The sequence below is a fragment of the Haemaphysalis longicornis genome, unplaced genomic scaffold (genome assembly GCF_048455015.1).
Source record: "Haemaphysalis longicornis isolate Haplotype H1 unplaced genomic scaffold, Haemaphysalis longicornis Haplotype H1 scaffold_3, whole genome shotgun sequence".
Classification (NCBI taxonomy): domain Eukaryota; kingdom Metazoa; phylum Arthropoda; class Arachnida; order Ixodida; family Ixodidae; genus Haemaphysalis; species Haemaphysalis longicornis.
Genome location: NW_027526335.1, coordinates 150,885,108 through 150,907,030, shown reverse-complemented (window position 1 = coordinate 150,907,030; position 21,923 = coordinate 150,885,108). Strand labels below are relative to the sequence as shown.

General features: G+C 45.5%; 1 protein-coding gene across 1 annotated transcript in view; it reads right to left on the bottom strand.

Moving 5' to 3' along the window:
• Positions 1 to 21,923, bottom strand: part of LOC144175475 (cell adhesion molecule Dscam1-like) — a 185,688-nt gene that overhangs the window by 62,408 nt on the left and 101,357 nt on the right. Inside the window, exons 7-11 of the mRNA XM_077704563.1 lie at positions 18,266 to 18,601; positions 13,918 to 14,244; positions 10,868 to 11,045; positions 9,634 to 9,866; positions 8,225 to 8,386 (exon numbers count right to left, since the gene is read on the bottom strand). Coding sequence (XP_077560689.1) covers positions 8,225 to 8,386; positions 9,634 to 9,866; positions 10,868 to 11,045; positions 13,918 to 14,244; positions 18,266 to 18,601 — 1,236 coding nt within the window. The remainder of the gene's footprint in view (positions 1 to 8,224; positions 8,387 to 9,633; positions 9,867 to 10,867; positions 11,046 to 13,917; positions 14,245 to 18,265; positions 18,602 to 21,923) is intronic.

Genomic DNA, 21,923 nt, shown 5'->3' with positions numbered 1-21,923 from the left:
AAGTTAAAGTGGGCTAAGTAAAGTGCGCTACACGCAATCTTAAGCTATTTCTGTAAAAATCTGGTGATCTTGAAGGGCCGAAAACAGATTGCAAAAAACCTTTTCCTGGGATATTGATTGACAAAGTGACAGGAGATTGGTTTTAAAGGGAAGAAGTCTTGCAAGATGTTGCTTCCTTAGCCGTCATACAGAATTTCTGGTATACTTGCTGCGTCTTCCGAGCATGCTCCCGACCCTCGACTTCGTCTTCACATTCCAAGTGCATTGAGATCTGCATTGCTGTTGTTGCAAGATGCATTTTTTGCGGCTCATGGTAAGACCATATTATGAACTACAGATTCCCTTCCTGTTACACAGAGTGCGGAGGCTCAAATACCGCTCTCTGGATAGCAGCTGTCGGGTAAAAAAGAACTCGGAAACATGTTTGTCAGCACCCGTTGCCACGTGACTGCCTCTATTTTGGTAAGGGTGCGTTGGCTAGTGGATGTTTACATGAGGCTAACATGATATAACCTATAACGTCTCTGTACTTGAGTAGCCTGTTTTTGCGAGATCTATCAATCTGAGCTCGTTCTTAATTTCCCTGTGCTTCCTGACACAGAGATTATGGGAGAAGTGGCGCCTTCGGCAGTACAGCTCGGTTATGAAAAACTCGAGCTTTGATTTTTTTAAAACCTAATACATCAAAACATTTATATTTCCTCGTCAATAATATGAAACTTTATTCATCTCAATGTCATCTAATTCGGAAAGTGTTTATCTTCAACTCGTTGATATAAGTGTGCTAGTAGATCATATACATATCTGAAGTGTAGTTTAAAGAAACTTTTAGCAGTGAACTTGATGTATACGTTTTCAGTCTATCGAAAAAAGGCACATGAGGCCCGGGAACACCTAATGGCTGATAACGTTCGTTGCAGGGCTACCGATGACGCCAAACTAACTCTGACGAAAAACTTCATTGAAGGTTGTATATCCGGACATTGTATGCCACCAAAGAAACCTTCTGGTCACTAAATGGTTACTTTAAATGATATTCAACTCACTTACTTCTTTTTTATGGTTATAAACATGAACCGTGGTGAATGAAAGGGCTAATTTCCACCTCGACCACAGAACGTTCAAAAACCGCCGTTTTTTTTCAAGGGGCCGTTCCTGAACACGCGTTTATGAATCCGACGCAGCGCCGGCGCGTTACCGTACGTTTGCAAAAATACGGCCTTCTATACACCATTTAATCGACGCCAGCGGCGGGTGCTGACGCGCGCTGGTGGTTTCTGCGCGGAATGGACTTCTACTCCATTCGCACGTTAGAAGCGCGAGCTGACGGCTGCAGCGATATAGGGCAGCTCGAAAGAGGCGAACCCTCCCCGCATACTCCCGAAGGTTCACGCTGACGCGCCTTATACTGCACGGAAAGATCTGTCTTTCAGCTGACGCAGCCATACCGGCGTAATGCCGATGACAGCTAGCAACCGTATCTCCTCGCCGCCGACGCGTGCTATAAACAGGCCTTAATAATTTTTTTACAAATCGACGTACCACCGGCTTTCCAGGGCGAAGTAAGCACACGCGCAGGTGGTTACCGTGCTACCACTCGTTTCTTAGCGGTTCGTGCGGATCGCCAGCACATACTGCAGGAGAAACCAAGGGACGGTTAAAATACTTCAAGGCCCCGACCTTCATCGTTGACATGCATCCGAACAACCTAGGGCAAGACTCCCTGCCGTCACGCTGTTTAGCATTGACTCGTCAAGACTGAATCAAGAAATATAGAGACTTTTTTTCTGCATTGTCCGAAAATAGATCGCTTACAACCTGGAAATTCTGCGTTGTAGTTTGCTCCCGTTACCGGATCAAGGAATTTTTTTAATAGGGTTTTTTATGCGGACAGACAGGTCCCTTCATTGACTCCACTTGGAAGTGCTTCAGCGTTAAAAAACGTTTTAGGGTCCTCACAGATGCCGTTGCACTTGTGGAATGTCGCGTCTTGCCGGTCGCTAATTGCTTTGCGGAATTTCCATTGTGTGGGCAAGTCTTCTTGTACAAAATTAGAGGCCGATTGTGCTTAGCTGTAGGATAGAAATGCATTTTTCTCTTCATTGACCATTACTGTGCAAATGTTGTGGGATATACTGTTATACCACATTGCTCCACGCCTTATGTACCGGCATTCATTGGTGTAGCCAAAACTATTTATTGGGGGTGTTGTAACTTGTACGCCATCGCAAAAAAATTGAAGAAATCCTGCGCCAGTATAATAGCTTAGCAGTTCTTCTGCTTTATAAACATGGAAGGGCCAGTTGTTTCGTTCGCTCAAATATCTAAATCAAAATACAATTACGCACAGGACTCCGATGACTTGATTTGTAAACAACAATTTTTTTCTCACTTAAAAACCCCTTGAAAAAAACGCAAAAGTACTATCACATTGCTCAGCACGTAATGAAACACGACAATAAGAGCCACTGTTAGAAATGGAACACGGAACTGTGGACGAGAAAATAAAGTACTATTAAAATATGGTCGCGGCAACACACAAAGCTCTCGTGAGCTCCTCTACGAGCTGACCATTACTTAAACTCTTCTGCACACCTCCTTATACCGATGCACAAAAACAAAGAGAGGAGTCACCGCTCATGGTCGGGTTACAGATGGTTCACTCATAGAATTTGGAGTTGTGTTCTGGCAGCAAAATACGTCCCCCCTCTCCCCTCCGTCTAGGCCCCTGCCCGCGTTGCTTTGCATTTGCAATTTTTTTCTACCACACGTTGCAAAGTGCACCAGAAAGAGCGTTTATAAAAGATTCCACGGACTAACAATTCTGTAACCGGAATTCTTCGGTCATTTTCCCACTATGCGCTACACCGACGTCACGTTGTTTCACAGGGCCTCCCTTTCTTTTTATGATTTGATTGGACCTCACAACAGCGAACTTACGGCTTTTTGTTGCTTAAAAATTTCGCAACACTTGCACTACTGCTGTCATATTCCGTGGAAATGATCGCTTACGCTGTTTCTTAGGGCATGCAGGTTGGGAAAGTAGCATCATCTGCCGAGGGCCCACAGCACTAGAAACGTAAAACATGTATCGTCTTTAGGCACACACGCGGGCATTTATCTCAACTTTGGTTCCATTAAAATACATTACCATACTAAAAAGTGTATTTTCTTCTCATAAGCGTGTCGAAGTTTACGAAGTTTACTGTACGTGCTGAAATGTTGGATTGAATTTAGCTGCAAGTAGGGTCTATTTTAAATGTGGTTCTTTGTGAGTTTGTCAGCGAAAATTAATAATAGTAATACACGCTGTCGTCATCATGTCCGCCATTTTGGATTCTCGAAAGCATACTGAACTCTGCGACAGCCGCTTTAACTTATCAGCCGTCTACGTAAGCCATATTCGGATGAAATGAAGTTGGCCTGCTTACGCCTTCTAGGCTAACCGCGCGGCCCGGCCGCAAAATACAGTATAAGTTTTTAGTGGTGCAACGTGAACATTATTTGTCTTTGATTAGTTCCTATATTTTTTATCAAATCATGAAATTATTTGCCAATGAATTAAAAATAAGGGATGGTACTGCAAAAAATGTCTCACGTACGTCCAGAAAGCACGCACCATATAGTTCAGTCTAGTGGCGGAATTGTTTTTTCGCAAGTAGGTATTGCCTAAAACAAGACTTTTCTATGTCGCCAGGTTACATCTAGCGCTTCTAAAACATCGTCTGTGTAACTATGGTCTGCTACGAGTAATATTAACATCTCATTTATTCATCTTATATTTGAGAATTTGTTGGTTCTAAGGAAGCCAAACGATCGCTTATGCCAACGCCGCCTGTATAAACAGTGCCTAACGCGTGAGCGAAAAATGGCCAAACAGCCACTCTCCTGTTGCTCTTTCCTACCCTTCCCCGCTCCGTAGCCTTCCAGCGTGCTTTCGTGTCCGCCAGCCAGCGCCGCTTCTCGGAAACTATGCCAAATAGTGGAAAGTTTGTTTAGCGTTCCCGAGGCGGCGCTCCTACGCCTTCTTGTTTTTCACCATGCCTGTCTGGCTTGGTCTGTCACTGGTAAAACTTCCTTTGTCACGAAGCAAAATCCCTTGCGCTGCCGCAGGCTGATGCCGGCTTTGCGCGCTTATCTACTCTGATCACAGGCCCTGAACTTTTCTGAGTGGGGCATCCCCCCTCTATCCCCTCCGCATTTAGGTATTGTTTTGACCCCTCTGTTCGCACTCCGCATCGGTACGCATTTCTAAAATTGAGGACTGTACTGTAGAAGCGTCCAGACAGCGTGGCGGGATCGCAGCTGCTTATCGTTGTTTCCTATAATTTGCTGAAGTTTACAAGCACGTGATATTATTGGAAAGTAATCGTAGAAGTGAGCGCCTGAACAAAAAACGTGCACGCAATTTTTTCTTCTCTAAATACTCCAGAAAGAAAAATATCAGTAAAATAACGGCTGCCCCATCCGAAAATATCGTTTTTCTGTTAGCTATATGTCTACCCGACAATCAGTATGTTCTTAGACTATTTCAGTCCGCCTCCGTATTTATCTTTGGAAAAATGCAGCAAGTATGAAGCGAGCGACACGTTGAACGAGATCCCCAGTGCGCCACAGAACTAGCGCCCCGTCGCGGCTAAGATGTAAGCGAAACGGCCCTTGAAGCCCAACAGGCAAGCTGACAGACACACGTCGTAGAAGTGGGTGCAGCGTTCGCGACTCGCGAGCATTGACGTAAGGCGAGATGTCCGCCGGCACCCGCCACATAGCGGATCAGTGCCTGAACTAAGCGTCCCTACCCTTCCCATTCAAAAGCGCGCGACGCGTCAGGCAATGTTAATACAGGCGGCGTTGCTTATACACACAGAATCGATAAAACGCAACCTTACTTTAAATTCCGCTTTAAAGTTGGTCACCTTATAACTAAACTGCAGCACCTTACATTTTATATGCGCAGCAGCAACCTCATCTCCATCATATGCAGCAAAAACAGTAACGCTGCCACTGAGAACTGTACGCACCAGCGAATAACAGTAGGCCACGTAACCGCGTCTGGCCAGCTGTGCCTCTTTGCTCATTACAAACCCCGCTTGTTTCTATTTCCATCTTTTTTGGGAACCTGTGACGTGTACCTACGCCAGAACACAATTTTGTGGTGAATTTCTTTTATCGCACAAACTCTTCTCGCAAGCGTTATCAACGCAGCGCAAAGTAAATGGTGTACGATGTCGTTATTCTTTCGGGAAGAATTTTCAGTCAAATTTTGGTTCGGAAATCTAATACATCTTCAAAGTGCGAGCAGCTTCAGCGAAGCATAGCGCGACCTTTCACTTTCACAGCGCGTAGCATAAAAACTTGAAACACAACATTTGCAGAAAAAAACGCGGAGTATAAAATTCATCCTACACACCATGACGGGGAAAAAATGCTCTGGGAAAGCTTTCCAGAAAACGAGAAGGGGACCAGGAAGTAGATTGAAAGCCTGGGTAGTTTTAAAATATTCATCTTCTTTTTACTGAATTTGAGGAATCAACCGAGACGGGCTCTTCTCAAACGAGGCTTCAAAAGAGGAACTTCGGTATTTATAGGGCTTTTGCGTGGGTATCATGAACTACCCGCTTTTAAGGTGAAGTTTGTCATACAGTTTAAGTTTTTTGTTCCAAGGCGGCCAACTACGAGCCAGCGCTAGCCCTGGTGCGGCGTAAAACATGCAATAAAGCCATCTTGTGCGCCCTCCTGCCGGAAACACTTTGATGGAACGGGAGCGCGCTTGCTCTTGGCGTTCAATAAAACCTCGTTACGATATACTCTCTGCAGTAAGTAAATACCACTTGTGGCAAAATCTTCCTCGTGAACATGAAAGTCTTCAGAAAGAGTGTATGGAGCCTAAAATCTAAATACCGGTGCTTTCTTGGCGTTCTTTTTTTTTAACATACGAGCAAACTCATTTTGATTTTTCTTAGAGAGAGAAAGAGAGAGAGAGAGAGAGAGAGAGAGAGAGAGAGAGAGAGAGAGAGAGAGAGAGAGAGAGAGAGAGAGAGAGAGAGAGACGGGGTCATCACCCTGGCCACTAGATCATGCTATTAGTTGCGTTGAATAGAGCGAGTAAGACAGAAGTATAAATGTCCTGCATAATGTCGATTCATCGGTTCCCTCACTATATGTCTACATTCCTAGTAAGCTCTTCCCTTAAGAACAAAACCATCTCTGGTTATGCAAAGGACGTTTTTAGGCTGCGGAAGAATTGTATATTTTTATCTGTTTCCATTACGCCCAGTTCGACTGCCGCTAAAATACTATAGTTTTTTTTTTTTTTGGTAGACGCGGAAAGAAAAAGGCGACTAACCAACTTCGTGAAGCTCAGTGCGCCTATACACGTATGTGAAGGAGCCACAATAGGTTATTTTCTCTGCCATTACCAGAAAATACGACCGTGCTGAAGGAGCTTGAGCATGATGGTGGAAATATTCGATCTTTTTATGGAATAAGCCGTTGACTGCACAATAGCTAAAAGGAACTGCCTGAGCTGGAGAGACTGCAAGCAAACAATTGAACTAGGAAGCCAAGCTGCAAAGCAAGAGAGCTGGCATAATTAGAATGTGCGCGCAGCTCTAATAAGCTGTCGAATCCATCGGCACCATGTGCTGGTTGGTGGGATAATGACAGCGGTTTCGTTTCATTGGGACGGACACATACCAAGTCAGAACATCAGCCATCCACCGTGTTACGAAAAATAAATAATTGATATGGAGCAGGATTTGTTTTCACACGGGCAGAAAATGCGAACCCGTAGAACAACTGATTTGCCTTTTCCAAACCCTCAACGACTCCCCACGTCGATAATGTGCTATGAGTTTGCGCGAAAGTTTTTACGACCCAGCTGCCGCATTTCTGATGGAGGTAAAAGGCAAAAACGCCCGGGTGTTCGAGATTATAGCGGACGTTAAAGATCCCCAAATGGTCAAAGTTAATCGGGAGACCGGCACGCCTCATAGCCTATGTAGCGTCGGTGCGTTAAACCTCATGACTAAATCAAACTTTTTACCACAACCACCACGTAGAAACGATTCGCTTTTCTTAACTCGCCGTTTTTTATTCTATTTTCGACAATGGCGAATTATTCTTCCTATCGGAGCTTTGTCGGAAAGCGTCTCATAAAACCCTTCTGTGCAACCATTTGGGCACTGCTGTTTTTACCGGGTGATTATATACGTACCTGCTTTGAAACCCGCGAAGACTCGGGTCGGTCCCTATCCCAGAGAAGTGCGTTCATTTGGCAACCTCTGGGCTTCACAGGCCCAAGCACATTCTCGAACGCATGCACAAATATTTGAACAGTGGTTGGGTAGAGATAAACTAATCTGAAGCCAAGAAATTCACGTCAAGTTATGTTAAAATTTGCTTTTTTTTTCAATCCAGCATTTTTGTTGCAAACCATGACGTTTGTTACTGGGTTTTTCTCCGGCCGGACAGTTTATTAGAAAAAGTTGGCCTTTCGTACTCGAATCTAGTTGACTATTTAGCAGATCACATCTCACGCGTTACTTGCAGAAATGCGAAATAGCGTCCTCATCGTTTCGTAACGAATAAATATGAACTGTCATAGAGGGGGAACTATGCTGCACCGCACAAATGGTTATGCGCTTTGCAGAGACTTCATGCTGAATATTAGTTGAATAAAAATTCTACTGTATTTCTGGGGTTGTGGGGAAGAGTAAATACGAACAAGTCCTGCCACCTGACGTCTTGACATACCGAAAAATTCACTTCTAAAAAAATAGTGTGTACATGTGAAAATGTACTTCGAATATTTCTTAGCTATTCTCAACTAGGTTACACAAAACAGTTATCCCAATTCGACCAAAACAAAACAATATAGCGAGCTTTCTACTTCGTATAGGGCAGATAAATGCATCTAGTATGCCGTCACCATCAAACGAAGGGAATGTCAAACAATTACCAGTCAAGCTGGCAGCACGATTGGCGCCATCCAGCCTTTTTTTCTCCCTAGTCATTTACCAAATGCGGAAAGCTTGCAGCCACGCACCGTTAGCTTTGGTATCCTTCAGTCGTGCTCTCAGTACTTTCTATGATGTCAATTACAAGGCAACACGAAAACAACATTGCGCATCCCATCAAACACAGGAGACACTCGACCCTCCCAGGGAGGGCAACGACACCGCTTGTCTGTACAGTGCCAGCCGCTAGTGAATGAGCCACTCACTCATGACACGCACGCCGAGCTGTGCTCGCGCCGAATTCCCCTGCTTATCGCGGGCCGTGCAGCCGTACCAGCCGCTGTCCTGGCTACGCTGCACTTGGGTCACCACCAGTGTCCCGTTGGGGAAACTGCGCTGCCGGTGGTTCTGGGGCAGCCAGCGACCTTCTGTTCGTCCGCCGCCGTCCAAGCACAGGATGACCAGCACACAGAGGAGAAAAAGGAGGGGAAGCACAAAGTTTTGCGGGAGCTCCTACATCAATCATACTTCGAGAGCGGAAAGTTACGGTTTGCTGAGTACCGCATCATTATACATTGCGTGAACAACACGTGCAGACCGAGGGGTTGAGCTCAGTAGCCTAGCTTAGTTGTTTAACGGTAGCACTCTGCGCTTGCTAATCACGGTTTCCACAGCCTCGCAGGCTGACAGGCTTTCTATCCTCCTAGCACCGACTTGCCTGTCAACGGGTCAGCGCACTACAAGGGCTGCTATGGCGGTGAATCAAACGTGATTAATAATGGGAAGCGCAGTGCCGGTGCTAACTATAATAGGTATGCAGGATCTCTTTACTGTAAGAGTTAAGGGATGCTGATTGTGAATGTCTGTGAGATAATATCAGGCAATTCTTCCAGATCTAGCAAGGATTCCATTGAACAAAAATGATCGCAAATAAATCATGGCCTTTTTTGTTTCTTTTACTAAAACTGATATAAGGAATTTGCACATTTTATCCGCGATGAATATTTCATGGGCATGGGTAGCCACTTAAGCGGCATGAAGTCACTAATACCGGCCTCAAAACAGCTGGGTTTGGCGAATTTGGCGGTCAGCGCCCGTCATGCTCATAGACAACTTACATTTAATTATTGTAGCGGTTCTGTCGGTGCAGCTAGGGCAAGGTGAAACGTGTCTATTGCTCTTATCTCGGGTGGCGCAGAGAAAGCTCATAGCGCTACACCAGGAAGGGCAGTGGTGACCTCATGGCAAGCCATGTACACGTGCATTTGAACGATGAACGAGCATACTAGGCGGTATTTTTGGAAGTGTCATAATTTCACAGGTGTTTGAAAATACTCACGAGGGGCAGGCACAGCCATCGAGTGGCCTTTTAACACTCTCATTGTTTTTGTTTGTTTACCCTTAAAAATCTCATGGTTGTTTTTATAGATGCCATTACGTTTGACACTAGGTTGACCTGGTCGTGTTATTACGGTTTCATACCTCCAAGTGTGGGGCAAGTTTACATTAGTACATTAGGAAAAATAGAGCGACTGTTATTGAATGAACTTAATTCAGACGACAAACAAGACTGGTTCTTGTTTTACTTCACAATAATCTTTACTTCTCCGCTTCATTGTAAGTACTGGCGCCCGGCGAATGTGTACAGGAGCGCGTAATCGCGCGTTCCACTGGCCTTTCTCCCAGGCAATGCTGTGGATTGGGTGTCCCGCGACGGGACAGCGCAGAGCCATGGACCGGCCGGCGAGAGCCGTGATATTGGCCACTGGCCTTCTCATGACTGGCTTCCCGGGCACCACGAGACGCGCAGAGTGGGACGCCTGCCCCACGCTGTTGCGCGCTGCGCATGCGTAGAGCCCACCGTCCTCCACGCGAACACCGGTCAGGTTCACGTAGCTGTGCACCAGGCTGGAAAGGGACAACGCGCAATGTGACAGTCGTGGTCGTTGGCAATACGAATAATACCACAATGGCCGCCGATGAGAAAAGAAAAAAAAAACACGTTGTGGTTCGAGTGGGGTTCCAGCCCTGGTTCTCAGAACAAGACCCGCGCTCTCACTGAACTAAGTTAGCACCCTGCTTTAAAGAGTTAAATAGTTAAAGGGGCGTTTGTCAACGAACTAATAAGTAATTACACCTGAATAAAGGTAACGACAATTTAATTAATGATTGATTATTTATTGGTAATAATAATTAGTAAGATGTGATTATGAGGGTTAGGATGCCTTAAGTTAGAATACGGTTAGCATTAAGTTTAGCATATGTAATAAGGGAATTCAATGTGGGATTAAGGTTTATAAGAGTAGGTTAAGAGGGGTTATGAACACCGAAATAGCTTTGTTGTTGTGTTCATTAGTAGTCGTGTTAAGGTCCTTGTCGTAATAGTACGGCAGGCTTTTGCCTTCAAACCCACAAGAATTCTTAAATCTACCGACTTTTTTTTTTTTTTTTTTGCAAATCCACCCTGTTCAGCGCACAAGAACCCTGGAGCCGACGACGTCCGCGAAGTCGGCGCCACCTTCGTCATCGGAAGCGCATTTCGGAAACATGATACTTCTGGCGCTATTTACATTCTCCAGACATTTATAACGAATAAATGTCATTTATCATTGTGAATTAAGCGAACTTTATTTCCTCAAAGCGCGGAAAAAATGGTTTTCACAAGGTACTTCCAGCGAAGATACTGCTTTCGCAGAGATTTTCACTATCCCAAATATTTCAAGTTGAGCTCATTTTTTTTCTGGCCCATCGACCTAGATTGTATCGATTCGGTCAGACTTTGTTTACACAACGGCATCTGTAATTAAACGTCGTCAAGCTCATGCTCTGCATTCGCGTTTTAGTCGTTGACAACTTTGCATGCGGCAACGAAAATCTGACTCCATGCCATCGCTTCTGGAATGGCGCACCGTTCACTGCTGACGTAGTCACCAATCCGAATGTGGTAGCCTTCGGGCACTGCGTCGCCATCGAGGGTCCACGTGACCTGTGGCAGGGGATTCCCGGAAGCGGAGCACCTCAGAGATGCGCTGCTGCCAGGAGTCACCTGGAGCTGCTGGAACACGTTCTCGAGTACGGGAGCATCCTCTGCATCGCGCATGCGCGAAGGAATCCATTACTGGAGGACGGATACTTCCTTAGTTTGGTAACGTCGAATTCCGGGTGCGGCAGCATAGAGCATGCTTTGTAAGATTAAAAACGGTCTCTCGGTGTTTGTTTGAACTTATTTCGGTAACAGAATCGACTCGTTTCTTTGGAGCTGATAATAAAACAAGCAATGAAACATAACATGAAAAGTGACGAAATGAAACATCTTCGACGATGTTAGCGCTAGTGCCCCTCCTGCTTGGGTCTCTCTCCTGCAGTATGGCCTTAAATAAAAATAAAGTATAATATCCGCTGCTGGGCATGTTAACTCCTGCCCCCGCCACTGAGTATTTTTTATTGCCTGGAACATATTTTAACAATTTCGTACGTATTTTAAGAGTTGATAAGGAGGTGGGGGGGGGGGGGGTATATGCCAGCCATTGTTTTCTTCGTCTTCACGGCTGCATGCCGGTGCGGGGCAGAACTACTGGCCGCCCGGCCGTCCTACCAGAGAGGAAGAAAATCGCTGTTTTCACTCCAATCACCATAAGTTGGCTAATCAGAAAAGAGAAAACCAGCTTGTTATTGGCCGGAACGCCGAACTTCGCATGAGGGTAACGGGGACAAACACGCTTTTAGCTGCCGCTGTAAAATGCATGAGCCGTCTTTTTTTTTTTATTTTATGTCTTTCACCTACCATCGAGAACCTTGAAGAGGCTGCAACTCGTTATTCCTATTTTACTTACAAATGCTATCACTAGAATCATTTGAGGGGATGATTACCGCTGTTGAAAGTTTGTTCGTTCGTTTTCTTTAACAAAGCCCTTACCAGCCCTTCGTAGTAATGCCCCTGACTCGCCCCATCGATTGTCTTGCGAGAGGTGTAAAGAGCTGATAAAAAGGAAAAAACTCCACAAACGTTTTAACGAGAGGGTTTAAACGTTAATCACTTTGTTTGGCGAGGTGCTTATGATGGTTGGATTTAAGGCTTTATCTTTGAATTATACTCTACCCAATTAATGTTGCAACTGCTCACGCGATAGCACAGCAGAGGAAGACGGAAGAAAAAGACGGAGAGGCTTGGTGAAACTTGTAATCAACCTTGAAGAATACGCCAAACGTTACCGCCTAAAATTAGTCATTGCAATTCGCGAGAAATTTGCCGTTATTGTTTAAAATCACGCACCTATGTTCTCAAATAAGCTCGCACTTCTGTGCCTGGCGTATACAAGATGGTCCCAAAGTAATGCATATGGCATTTTGTTCAGCCTGCAGAAATCCGGACACCCCTCGCCCGCCTCGCCAATGCTGAAAGCTTGCCATAAATATCACACCACCAGAACCCCTCCCCCAATCAACCTTCTCAAGTTATTGGAGAAGACGTGCTTTTTAAGAAACCATGAAGGCAACATAAAATTTTGGTTCATTTATTTTAAATATTGCCATGTTCCGAGGACAACGATTCCAACGAAACTCGAAATCGCGAAGTAGCGTCGGTTCACCAGTAACTTTCTAACTGATCCTCCGTGATGTCAACGGCTTTTTTTTTTTGTGCGACTGTCGACCGAATACCTAGCCCACCACCACTCGACATGGCGGCGCGAGTGTAATGTATGTTCTGGTTCAATGTATCACTTGAACTCTGGCTTGCATTTTAAATGCTGATAACTCTGTTGTAATGTTTCCCCTAGCGTGAATGCTGACAGGGTTACGCGTACTTTACGTTTTTTTAAAAGATTTATTAGTTAAAAAATCAAATTCCCCCTATTTGTAAAATGAACGGGTCTAAATAACCAAATTTCTTCGTATAAAACAAGTTTGGTTTTTTTCCTCACGGTTTTTTTATTCATTCTACGGCATCTATACAGAATACTGCAACTAAACATGCCACGTTCACTGCAAATAAAGATCCATTGCACCCGTAGGAAGGACATTGGCTGCGGATTGTAGCGAATGCAGGCAATACTTGAAATAGGGGCATTTCTGCATGCTTTTCTTCGTCTTCTGAAGTATGTACATTGTGACAACAACAGCACTCGAGCCGCTGAACGCAATTTTCACTTGTTGATGTAATCTCGTCCTAGCTAGGTACTTGTCAACAACTAATGGGAAGAACACACCAACCGCAGCTAACGATGGCGGTACATGGAGCGCGTTAGCTTTATAGCTCCCAAATTTAATTACCCGTGACCCAACCCTAACGAGAGCAGCAAACGGTTTTCATGACTGAAAAATAATGGCACACTTTGCGGGTGAACACGCGTCCTGCGAACCAGCCGGCACAAAAAGGCTCATTGTGCGTACCCTCTGCGTCAAGGTGCTCTCCTGTACGCGTTTGCATACCGACTAAGTAAACAGTCGCTGGAACAGGTCATATTGATCGTCCGGCAAGGAGAATGCGTCACACGCAAGTGTTATGGTTTCAGGTGCGCTGAAGGAATATGTTCCAAATTGTAATTTCGCCAGTGAGCTTCGGTTTCGGTTTCCCTTTTTTACGTGGCTGCAGAAGAGCTACCCCATTGCGTCATAACATTCACATGATTATACAAATCACATGGCATGAGAAGACAAGAGCGGCCTGAAGCGCTTGGTGTAATACAAAACTTCCAGTGGCCACAACACTGCAGCTGCCTGTAAGAACCCAAAACGTGGACACTGCTTAACAACGCTGGTATAACGTAATAAAGCGTCATATGCGCACCGGCTTATGTGCACGACACCGACGGGCTTTACCTTGGCACGGATTCGGAGCAGCCATTGAGTTAACACTCGGCCGGCTGAGCATGCGACAGGCCGCTTTCTCCCATTGTGGAGCCCGCATTTATTCAATAGAACTGAGGACGACAGCCGTCGCTGTGAGTTTGTCGCTCACCTCGAATTATGATCTGCGCGGTCCCCTGAGCCGAGTCGTCCCGATTGTACACGAAGCACTGGTACATGCCACCGTCCTCCCGCTCCACCGAGACGAGTCGCAGCACGTCGTTGGACAGCAGCATCGCCCGTTTCGTAGTGGCCTTGGTCGGGAGTCCCCTGGTGGCACTGCCAAGAATGGTGCTAGGGGCCGACGGAAAGACGGGAATGCCGTTGTGGGTCCACAGGATGCCGCGCACGGGTCGCCCGGCAGCGCGGCAGGTCAGGTTGGCCCCCCGGCCCGTGTCCACCAGTTGCACGCTTGGCTCGATGCGAGCCGTCAGCGGCGCTTGACGAGAAGAATGTAAAGGCAGGACAAAATTCGAATATTGCTCTTAAATCGGCAGAAATGTTACAAAGTCGCCGGAAGGAGCTTCAAGTCGACCCGAAAACGGCCCACAAGTGGCAACAACGAAGTTATTTTCTGGTATCATCTGATAAAATGCTAGTGTTCAAAAGTTATCTCCGTGGGATACAGTAACGCGGTCGATATTACAACAGTTAGGAAAGTTGATTGTTCTGCCGCGAAAACCTAGTTCTGCAGGCAGTACACACAAAAAAAAGGAACCGGACACTAAAAATGAAGCAAGCACACACTAACACGTGAGACTGGAAGGTAGCGAAGCTGTACAATCAATCACGACTATGACGACGGTTTAAGTCCATGATTACAGCCCATTTGCTTCTTCGCTGTCGCAACGACCTTTACTCCATCATAGTTGCTATAAGTGTGAGCGTCCTTCATTTTTTTTTGGAAGTGATAATCATTGGACATCACCCTGGACGGGCGTACGATATGGCGTGTCTTTATGATTCCGAGCAAGTTTTGCCACGATTACGGCAAACGCTGGAGTCTTTCTTATTCCGAAAAATTGGTGTCACGGTTACGACAAATGCGAGGGTTTTTTTTTTTTGGACAATCTTGGCTAACCTCCCTAAGTGACTATGCTTGGCTTGACAAACAAGCGTCGGGGGTGCTGGGCGGTCGCCGAGAGGCACGCACGCATAAGCAGTCGGAATTTCCTTGGCTTTGTTAAAGGAGCCATGAAGAGAAAACACAAGTTTGGTTCATTCGAAAGATTGCCTCGTTAGAACCATACTGACACCACTTTTAACACAAACTTCGCTCAAATAAGCTACATAATTAGGAAAAAAAAGGAATGACCATGCAACCCACGAGCTCATTTCCCGCAACAGAACCTATGATGTCACACGAGAATGCTCTGCGATTGGCGGAGGCCGGCAAAAGCAAACGCAAGTTGCGCAGGGCTTACCAGTTTGCATAGTGAGCTATATTGCCGTTAAACATACTGCAAATTCCTTTTATGACACTAAGAACGGTGGAGTAAACGGTTGAAGTTTCGAATAAACACGCAAGCGTGTACGCCAATGCGTACGAAACTACCGCCAGCCGAACTCGACATCTCGCCGTCGCCACCGCCGCGCAGACGAATTTTCGGGTTCGAGGCTCTTACGGGCCAACGAACCGTCCCAGCACGCTCAGCCGCGACCTTGCTTGGCATAGAGTTTCTCAATATTACCTAGAGCGGAAAGTGTCGCTGCGATCGCACGCCGACATGGGAATTGTGGGTAGTATGCGAATCGGATTGGCAGCAAGTGGCTAGTACAAATGGCTATGGATTAGGCTTCTCGGCTCGGAAGTGCTTGTTAGTTCTGTTTTCGGTATGCTTTACCGTTTTCGGGATGCCACTTTCTGGCATTCAATGGCTATCACAGATAAAAAACAGCGTGATTAGCACTTAACGTATGTGCTCGCGTTAGCGGCGAGTTCCTTAAGATGAAGGGGTGACCCCATGCAGTGACGGCGACAAGCGATGCCGACAACGTAACTCAAAAGGTACAACAGCAGAGTGCACTGGGTGACAGCGACAAGCGAAAAAAAATTAATACACTGCCGCCAATGTACTCTGTCGTCATCGCTCGTCGCTACAGTTCACTGTATCACCGCTGCCGCTCGCTTGTGGGCTGCTTCTGGCCAGCAAAAAGCGGGCGAGGGTCCCAGCGGCCTGTGTTATATACCGCATCATACCGCTTGCCGCTGCCGCCCACACTACAGCCACAATATAAGCTACGCTAGCCCACACTATCCATTTTCTGCACACATTCAGATTGAAACGAAACTTCTTCCATGGCTCGAGATGTTTCTCACTAATCGATCGCAGTTTGTTTCGATTAACAACCAAAATTCTAATAACACTGCTGTCCAATCAGGTGTACCACAAGGTTCTGTTCTCGGCCCTCTGCTTTTTTTAATATACATTAACGATTTGACGTCGTGTGTTTGATCTAACATGAATTTGTTTGCCGACGATTGCGTAGTGTTCCGGGAAATAACTTGTGATGATGACCTAACTAACCTTCAAACTGACCTAAATTCTATTTCAGCTTGGTGCTTAAAGTGGCCGATGGAGCTTAACGTTAATAAGTGTAACTTCATGCGCGTATAGAGGAAAAATAACACATTACCTGTTTACTATCTTGATGGCATCGCCCTAGACTCTGTTTCTTCTTATAAGTATCTCGGTGTTAACATCACTAACAATCTTACCTGGTCCGTTCACATTGAATATATTATTAACAATGCAAATCGCATGCTCGGTTACCTCAGACGTAATTTTTCAAAGGCACCATCATCCCTTAAATTACTGTTGTACAAAACGCTTATCCGGTCTAAATTAGAATACGCCTGTTCAGTTTGGGATCCTTCCTTTCACAATCTCATTAACAGACTTGAAATGGTTCAAAATAATTCTGCGCGTTACATTTTGTCGAACTTTAACCGAACTGCTAGTGTAACTGCAATGAAATCTACCCTTAACCTTCCATCCCTAGCAGTTCGACGTAAAATTTTCCGACTTTCTTTGTTCCATAAAATATTTCATCACCAACACCTGCATGATGAACTCATTTTGCCTCCATTATACGTTTCTTCTCGCATTGACTATACTCACAAGGTCGGCATAGCATCGAGCCGAACGAACGCATTTTCCCAGTCGTTTATTCCCCGGACATCATTAGAATGGAATCGCCTTCCCTCACCAATAGCAACCATTGTTAACCATACGCTTTTCAAAAATGCCATAGTCAACATTGTATGAACCATTTATTGTTGTGTGCATTTATGTTTGCTTGCTGCGTTTTTTTTTTGCTTCTGCCTAATTTTGTGTAAAGATTTTTATTGTATTACCTTTGCTGCTTTTTGTTGTTCTACTCATGATTGTAACCACTCCCCTCTACAATGCCATTGGCCTTGAGGGTATTGCTAATAAATAAATAAATAAATAAATAAATAAATAAATAAATTCAGTTACGATTTTCGCATCGCTCGTCGCCGCCGCTGCGTTTACTTACTCCTTGAAGCATGCACTGCCTTGGCAGGCGCAATGGGGCAACATACATAGCAACTCGACAAGCCAGTATTTATTTGCCATTTGAAGCATTCATGCAATTTCATAATGCTTTGCGCGCGTACTTGAAGACTTACTTGCGGTAACAGGCTTCACTTCTACGTTAATTTTAGACAAAACAAATAAATACAACGGGATTATATCATTCTCGCATCTGTAATGCTGCATCGCCTGCAAAGGCGCGTAGCATACGATAATGAGACTAATGAGAGGGAGCAAGAACACAGTTTTAGACAATATAAATAATTTTTTTCAGCTAAATATTACAAAAAATCCAAGAAAATTTTACCCAGTTTGAAGAATGTAATAACTTAAAAATATATCCGGGACGGCCCGCTGTATCTGGCAGCGTGAGCCAAAGGCAGGACTTCTACTTTTGTCTTTTCTTTGTAACTCTCTAATTTGTTTTGCAGCATAAGACCTCGAACACAGTGCCTCCTTATTTTCTTACGTCCGTTGGGAAATGAAGCCTGCCGATTAGCTCCGTGCTGTTAGTCATTTATTTCTACGAACGAAATACATACGCGGTGTGAATTGATACGAGGTGGAAATGTCGCCGGAAATAGTTACGAATTGCATCTTTCTGCTAAAACTTTGCAAACAATGACTTTGGACCATGATTCAGAGATGAGCTTATACTTTATTTTCATTAAAAGGATGACGGACGGAGGGATATACTTTCCCCTGTTTCCCCCAACGGTCCAGAGTACCTTCCTTTCTACAATAAATCTATTCATTCGTTGAATTTGGTCAAGAAAAACGTGAGGAATGGCGTGTTTTTGGTCACGCAGGGTGGCGGCAACATCGTGTCTTCTGTTGACCTGCAGTGCTCGAAACAGCACTGCAGGTAGTCGAGCAGAGCAAGCAGAAAGGAATGCCCACCTGTGACCACGACGTCTGTGTAGACCTTGTCTTGACCAGCCGAGTTGTTGGCCAAGCAAAAGTAACGACCACCGTCCTCCAGGCGTGCCGAGTGCAGAACTAGCACGGTTCTCCCCCCGAGCAGTGACACCCTTTCCGACGCTCTCACAGGAATGACGTCGCCCGCTCCGCCACTTCCCGACCCCCTGTCCCGTACGTTGTCGGAGAGGCGGAACCAGGTGTGTCGAGGTGGCGGGTGCCCTTGAGCAACGCAGGGCAGCACCGCGTCTCTTCTCTGTTCGACTTCCACAACTCTGCGGGACTCCGTCACGCGTGGTGTCAGCTCGCTGAGGGGCTCTGCGATTGAAGATGTTAAATGTACTTCCTGTCTGGAGCGCTCAGAAAGTGCATGGTAAAATTTCTGTGCAATGTGAAATGACCGGAAAACTCATGGTGGTTGGAATGGGAGCCCCACAAAAAATATTGGGCGGAATCGGTACACGCTATTCCAATGAAACGCAAAGCATTTGTATGTAGACAGCTACTAAGTGCCATGTACTGTTACAAAATGCGGGATGAGGCAGCTGCACAACCCCGTTTCGTCTGAGAACTAATCATTTATTTGTGGCTGTCGCCTGTCAGGCAACAACTCAACTCTGGCAAAGAGGCAGCTGTCAGCCTGTGGTAGTACAGTTCGTTTTTTAAGCGAAGTCTTCCTTGGTGCAACCGATGGCGTTCTGTCAAAAAACTGATGCAATTCCCAATATACTGGTCCCTATAAACTAAAGCATTTCCCCGTCTCTGGATACACGAAGCATGCGCCGTGTGTCTATTGACCCGTGCGTCACACCGGCCTCCCATTGGGTCAAAACGGGTACTTGAAAACCGCGAAAAACGAACAGTTCCAGATAAGTAAGTGCATGCATCGATCATGAACAAGGAGTACAATAATCTACCTTCATCTCATAAACCACGCATCGCTATACATTTAGATCGTTCGTTGATACGTTAACTCATAGCGCGAAAAATAGTCGTATGGATTCGTTCTTCGCTTGCGATTTGAGCCTTTGAAGGTTTGACAAACGATTGGACGTTGGACGTAATTCTACTTTTCGCGCCTCCCTCAAATTCGTTTAGGAAGGAAAGCACATTTTTTTTGCAAGGCCAGGCATGCCACGAAAATCCGGGAAAATAAAAACGTAATACTATCGCATCATAAATTGACCAACTGGTATACCGCAGTAAGAATTCCGAAAGCGAAGTTTCCTTGCTTTATACCTTTGCTTCAAATAAAAATCTGGATAAATGTGCTCGTGCCGATAAAAATTCTTCAGAAATGTCTAGAGACTACAGATTAATTTTCAAAGACACATATGTAGTAACACTTTTTTTCAATAGTTGCGGCCCACAGGTGGTAACGTTTATATAGGTTGCAGGTTAGAAAGAAGAATAGTCCTTTCGCAACAAATATACAGAGGAATAAAACTTGAGGGCCTCCAGAAAGGCTAAGTTTATCGCGACAACATGAGTTTGTCGAAATGCTTGGGACACAACGCCTTCCGGCACTGGATGCGAGAGCCGATTAAAAAGGAGTTCATAGGCCTCTTAAAGGGACACTGTAGTGAATTTGCCAAGCTCCCGTTTTTGCTTGCACTGCGTAGACTGGCTCAAATTAGCACACTCTTCATCGTTTATCCGGTTGATAAGTCCGTAATTATTTTATAAATCCCGGAAGAAGAAAAACTACCATGCGCGATCTGCGGTGGCCGCACGAACTAAAGGCTGTGAGGTCGGGAGGAGGTGCACCGTGATTGGACGATGTCCAAAATTAGCATTCAAACAAGTTTCGCTTGCGGTTCAATAAAACAACAGGCTTGACGATCGCGATATCTCAATAATCGCCATGATATACCGATCTGCCGCGCTTCTGCCGTGTTTCGGCTGTAAAATGCCTCAGGTAAGCCCCCAGGACGGCTTAGAATCGTAGCAATCACTAGTCGAGGCCTACGAACCCCCTCCGCGTCACCGCAGACGCTCAAAGGCCATGCGCTTTTCCCCCATATTTGGAGCTTGCCTCACTAATGCCTGTATCGTAAAAAGAGTGTTCGCACCAGACCAAGGGTATGCTGGTTCTAGCCTGTGCCCACTGACCGCAAGCAGTCGGTGCTTGTAGCAACAGCACGCTAACGAGACCTCGCCAGCGCGCCAGTGTCAGTGTGCGCGCGTTCTGCGAACTGGCTTGAGGAGCAGTAAACGTTACGGTACAAAAACGGTGAACTTAGCATAGAAAACACAGGCCCAAAAGAAAAAAAATCAACATACAAAAAAAGAATGTACGTTCAGGGATTCGAACCTGCGTCCTGCAAAACAATGTACTAAGTGCTCCAGACCACCCATCCACGAGGCAGTGCTGCCCCCATTGGAAATATAAGGTATATAACCATAGCCAGTTTGCACTTTTATTTAGTTTTAGCATTTCAAGCACCTTAGGCGAATATTTATAGTATCCACAAAATATCACATCTAGCAATTGCTTTTCCCAGACGGTAAAGCGTTCGCAGATGTGTGGTCGTGGCGATGGCCGCTATGCATGTTCATTCAGCCGAAAAAAGTGCTTCCTGCTTCCTAGTTTTATGCTGTATGGTAAAAGCTTCAGTTGATTTTATTTCCTTAGTACCTATATTGAATTCGCTGACTCTTCTCCCGATTTCAAGTGGCCTTTGATTTTCCTACTAGCGTACCATGCAGTCAGCGAAGCATCCCATGTGCGCCTGTGCCGCGCTTGTGTGGAGCGACCTGGACTTGGAGTTTGATACAGTGTAAAAACTACCAAACTAAACAAAGGCACTTTCTTCCATTCACAAACGTGTCGTGGCTTAGTTTCAACTGAGCGAACTATTTGCGAAGACCCGTCGGCGACCGGTGGACTAAGGTCTGGGTCGACTGACTCTGTTGGAAGGTCGGCGAGCCGTGCATTAGCGCAGTCAAGCCAAGTTACCTCCTCCTGACGTCACACGAAAGTGCCACAGAAAACGGGCGAGGATGCAGAGTGGAGGACAGCATTTTCGAATTTATTTACTTATAAAAAATTCGCGTAAACGCACTCAGAGTGGTCGAAACATGGCCTATGGCCTCCGGACTACAATGTGCGCTAGTAATCCCGCAATGTTTACAAATCACTTTACTGTCCCTTTAAGCAGACCATGTGCGTGCGCTAGTGCAAGGACCGCAGTGGAACAACGGGCCAAATAATCCAATCGAATACAGCATTCGTGTTCCTTCTCCTCCCCGTCAAGTAAAAGCACGGATAGCTGTACCTTGAAGCTTCAATTTGAAGATAAATTTCGAGAAAATGTCATAATAAAAGGAGGCTAAACAATAATTCGCACTGTTAAAGCGTCTGACCCGAGGAAATAAAAATGCAAGGTGATCTGAACCCAGTCTTCGTGAACACCCTCAAAAAATGCAAGAGAATTCTGCTGCTGGATCTTTTCGGGCCACCCATTTTACTTGTTTCAATTTATCAGAGCTTTTAGCTTGGATGCCTGTTTCCTGACTTTAGAAAAAAGTATTACGCGCTAAACAGATGTAAACAAATTTAAACACAAATGACACGTACAGGTGCCACCAGAAGTAATTGAAACACGGAGCTATTGAAAGCGGAGCTATCACGGATCTG